At 65.6% G+C, this 1,307-nt stretch overlaps 1 protein-coding gene across 1 annotated transcript in view; it reads left to right on the top strand.

Annotated features, from left to right (window-relative positions):
• The window catches only part of LOC108504878 (protocadherin-16-like), a 78,077-nt gene that overhangs the window by 27,865 nt on the left and 48,905 nt on the right, over positions 1 to 1,307 (top strand). The window contains exon 7 of the mRNA XM_017830383.1: positions 1,180 to 1,304. Coding sequence (XP_017685872.1) covers positions 1,180 to 1,304 — 125 coding nt within the window. The remainder of the gene's footprint in view (positions 1 to 1,179; positions 1,305 to 1,307) is intronic.

The following is a 1,307-nucleotide window of genomic DNA, read 5'->3' as shown; positions in this document are numbered from 1 at the left end:
GCGGTGCTGGGCGCTGTGCTGCTGTGGCTGTGCTGGCGGGCGGCGGCGGAGCGGCTCCGCTACTCCATGGCCGAGGAGCTGCCCAGAGGCTCGCTGGTGGGGCCGCTGGCCCGGGACCTGGGGCTCAGCGCCGACGAGCTGCCGGCGCGCAAGCTGCGGGTGGCGTCTGCCGGCAAAAAGCAGCTGAAATACTTCACGGTGAGCGAGGAGAACGGGAACCTGTACGTGAGCGAGAGGCTGGACCGGGAGGAGCTGTGCGGCGAGTCGTTGTCCTGCTCGGTCAGCTTCGAGGCGCTGGTGCACAACCCGCTCAACGTCTTCCGTGTCGAGGTGGACATTCAGGATGTGAACGACAACGCGCCGCGGTTTCCACAAGACAAATTCCAGCTAGAGATCAACGAGTTGACTTCTCCCGGCGCCCGGTTTTACTTGGGCATGGCCGAGGACGCGGACGTGGGCAGAAACTCGCTGCAGGTCTACGAGCTGGAAGCTAACGAGTACTTCGCGGTGGACGTGAAGGAGAGTCAGGACGGTAACAAGTTTGCAGAGCTCGTGCTGCGCCACTCGCTGGACCGAGAGAAGGAGGAGAGCATGCGGTTCGTGCTGACTGCGCTGGATGGCGGAGACCCACCCCGGAGTGGCACCGCCCAGCTCTGCATCAACGTCACCGACGCGAACGACAACCCACCCGTGTTCGCGCAGGACCGGTACCGCGCCAGCCTGCGCGAGGACACGCCTCCGGGCTCCACGGTGCTGAACGTCTCCGCCTCCGATGCCGATGCCAGCAGCAATGCCCACATCACCTACAGCTTCGGGAAAACGCCTGCAAAGGTGCTTCAGAAGTTCTTGGTGAATGCAGAGAGCGGGATGATCACGCTACAGGAGCCCCTGGACTTTGAGGACACGCGCACGTTCAGCCTGGCAGTGGAAGCGAGGGACGGGGGCGGTTTAGTGGCGCACTGCAAGGTGGAGGTGGAGGTGCTGGACGTGAACGACAACGCACCCGAGATCACAATTCTGTCGCTGTCGAGCCCCGTGCCCGAGGACGCGCCGGTCGGCACCGTGGTGGCCCTGCTCAACATCCATGACCCGGACTCCGGCGAGAACGGTGAGGTGTCGTGCGAGCTGTCGGGAGAGGCGCCGCTGTCGATCGCGGCGTCATCGGGCGGCTCCTACAAGGTGGTGACGGCGAGCGCGCTGGACCGCGAGCAGGCGTCCGAGCACCGCGTGACGGTGGTGGCCCGGGACCGGGGCAGCCCGGCACTGTCGAGCAGCACGGAGCTGGTGCTGGAGGTGTCGGACGTGAA

Source organism: Lepidothrix coronata, unplaced genomic scaffold (assembly GCF_001604755.1).
Source record: "Lepidothrix coronata isolate B3197 unplaced genomic scaffold, Lepidothrix_coronata-1.0 Scaffold178, whole genome shotgun sequence".
Taxonomy (NCBI): Eukaryota; Metazoa; Chordata; class Aves; order Passeriformes; family Pipridae; genus Lepidothrix; species Lepidothrix coronata.
Note: the sequence above shows the minus strand (reverse complement) of the source record. Positions and strands in the feature narration are given on the sequence as shown.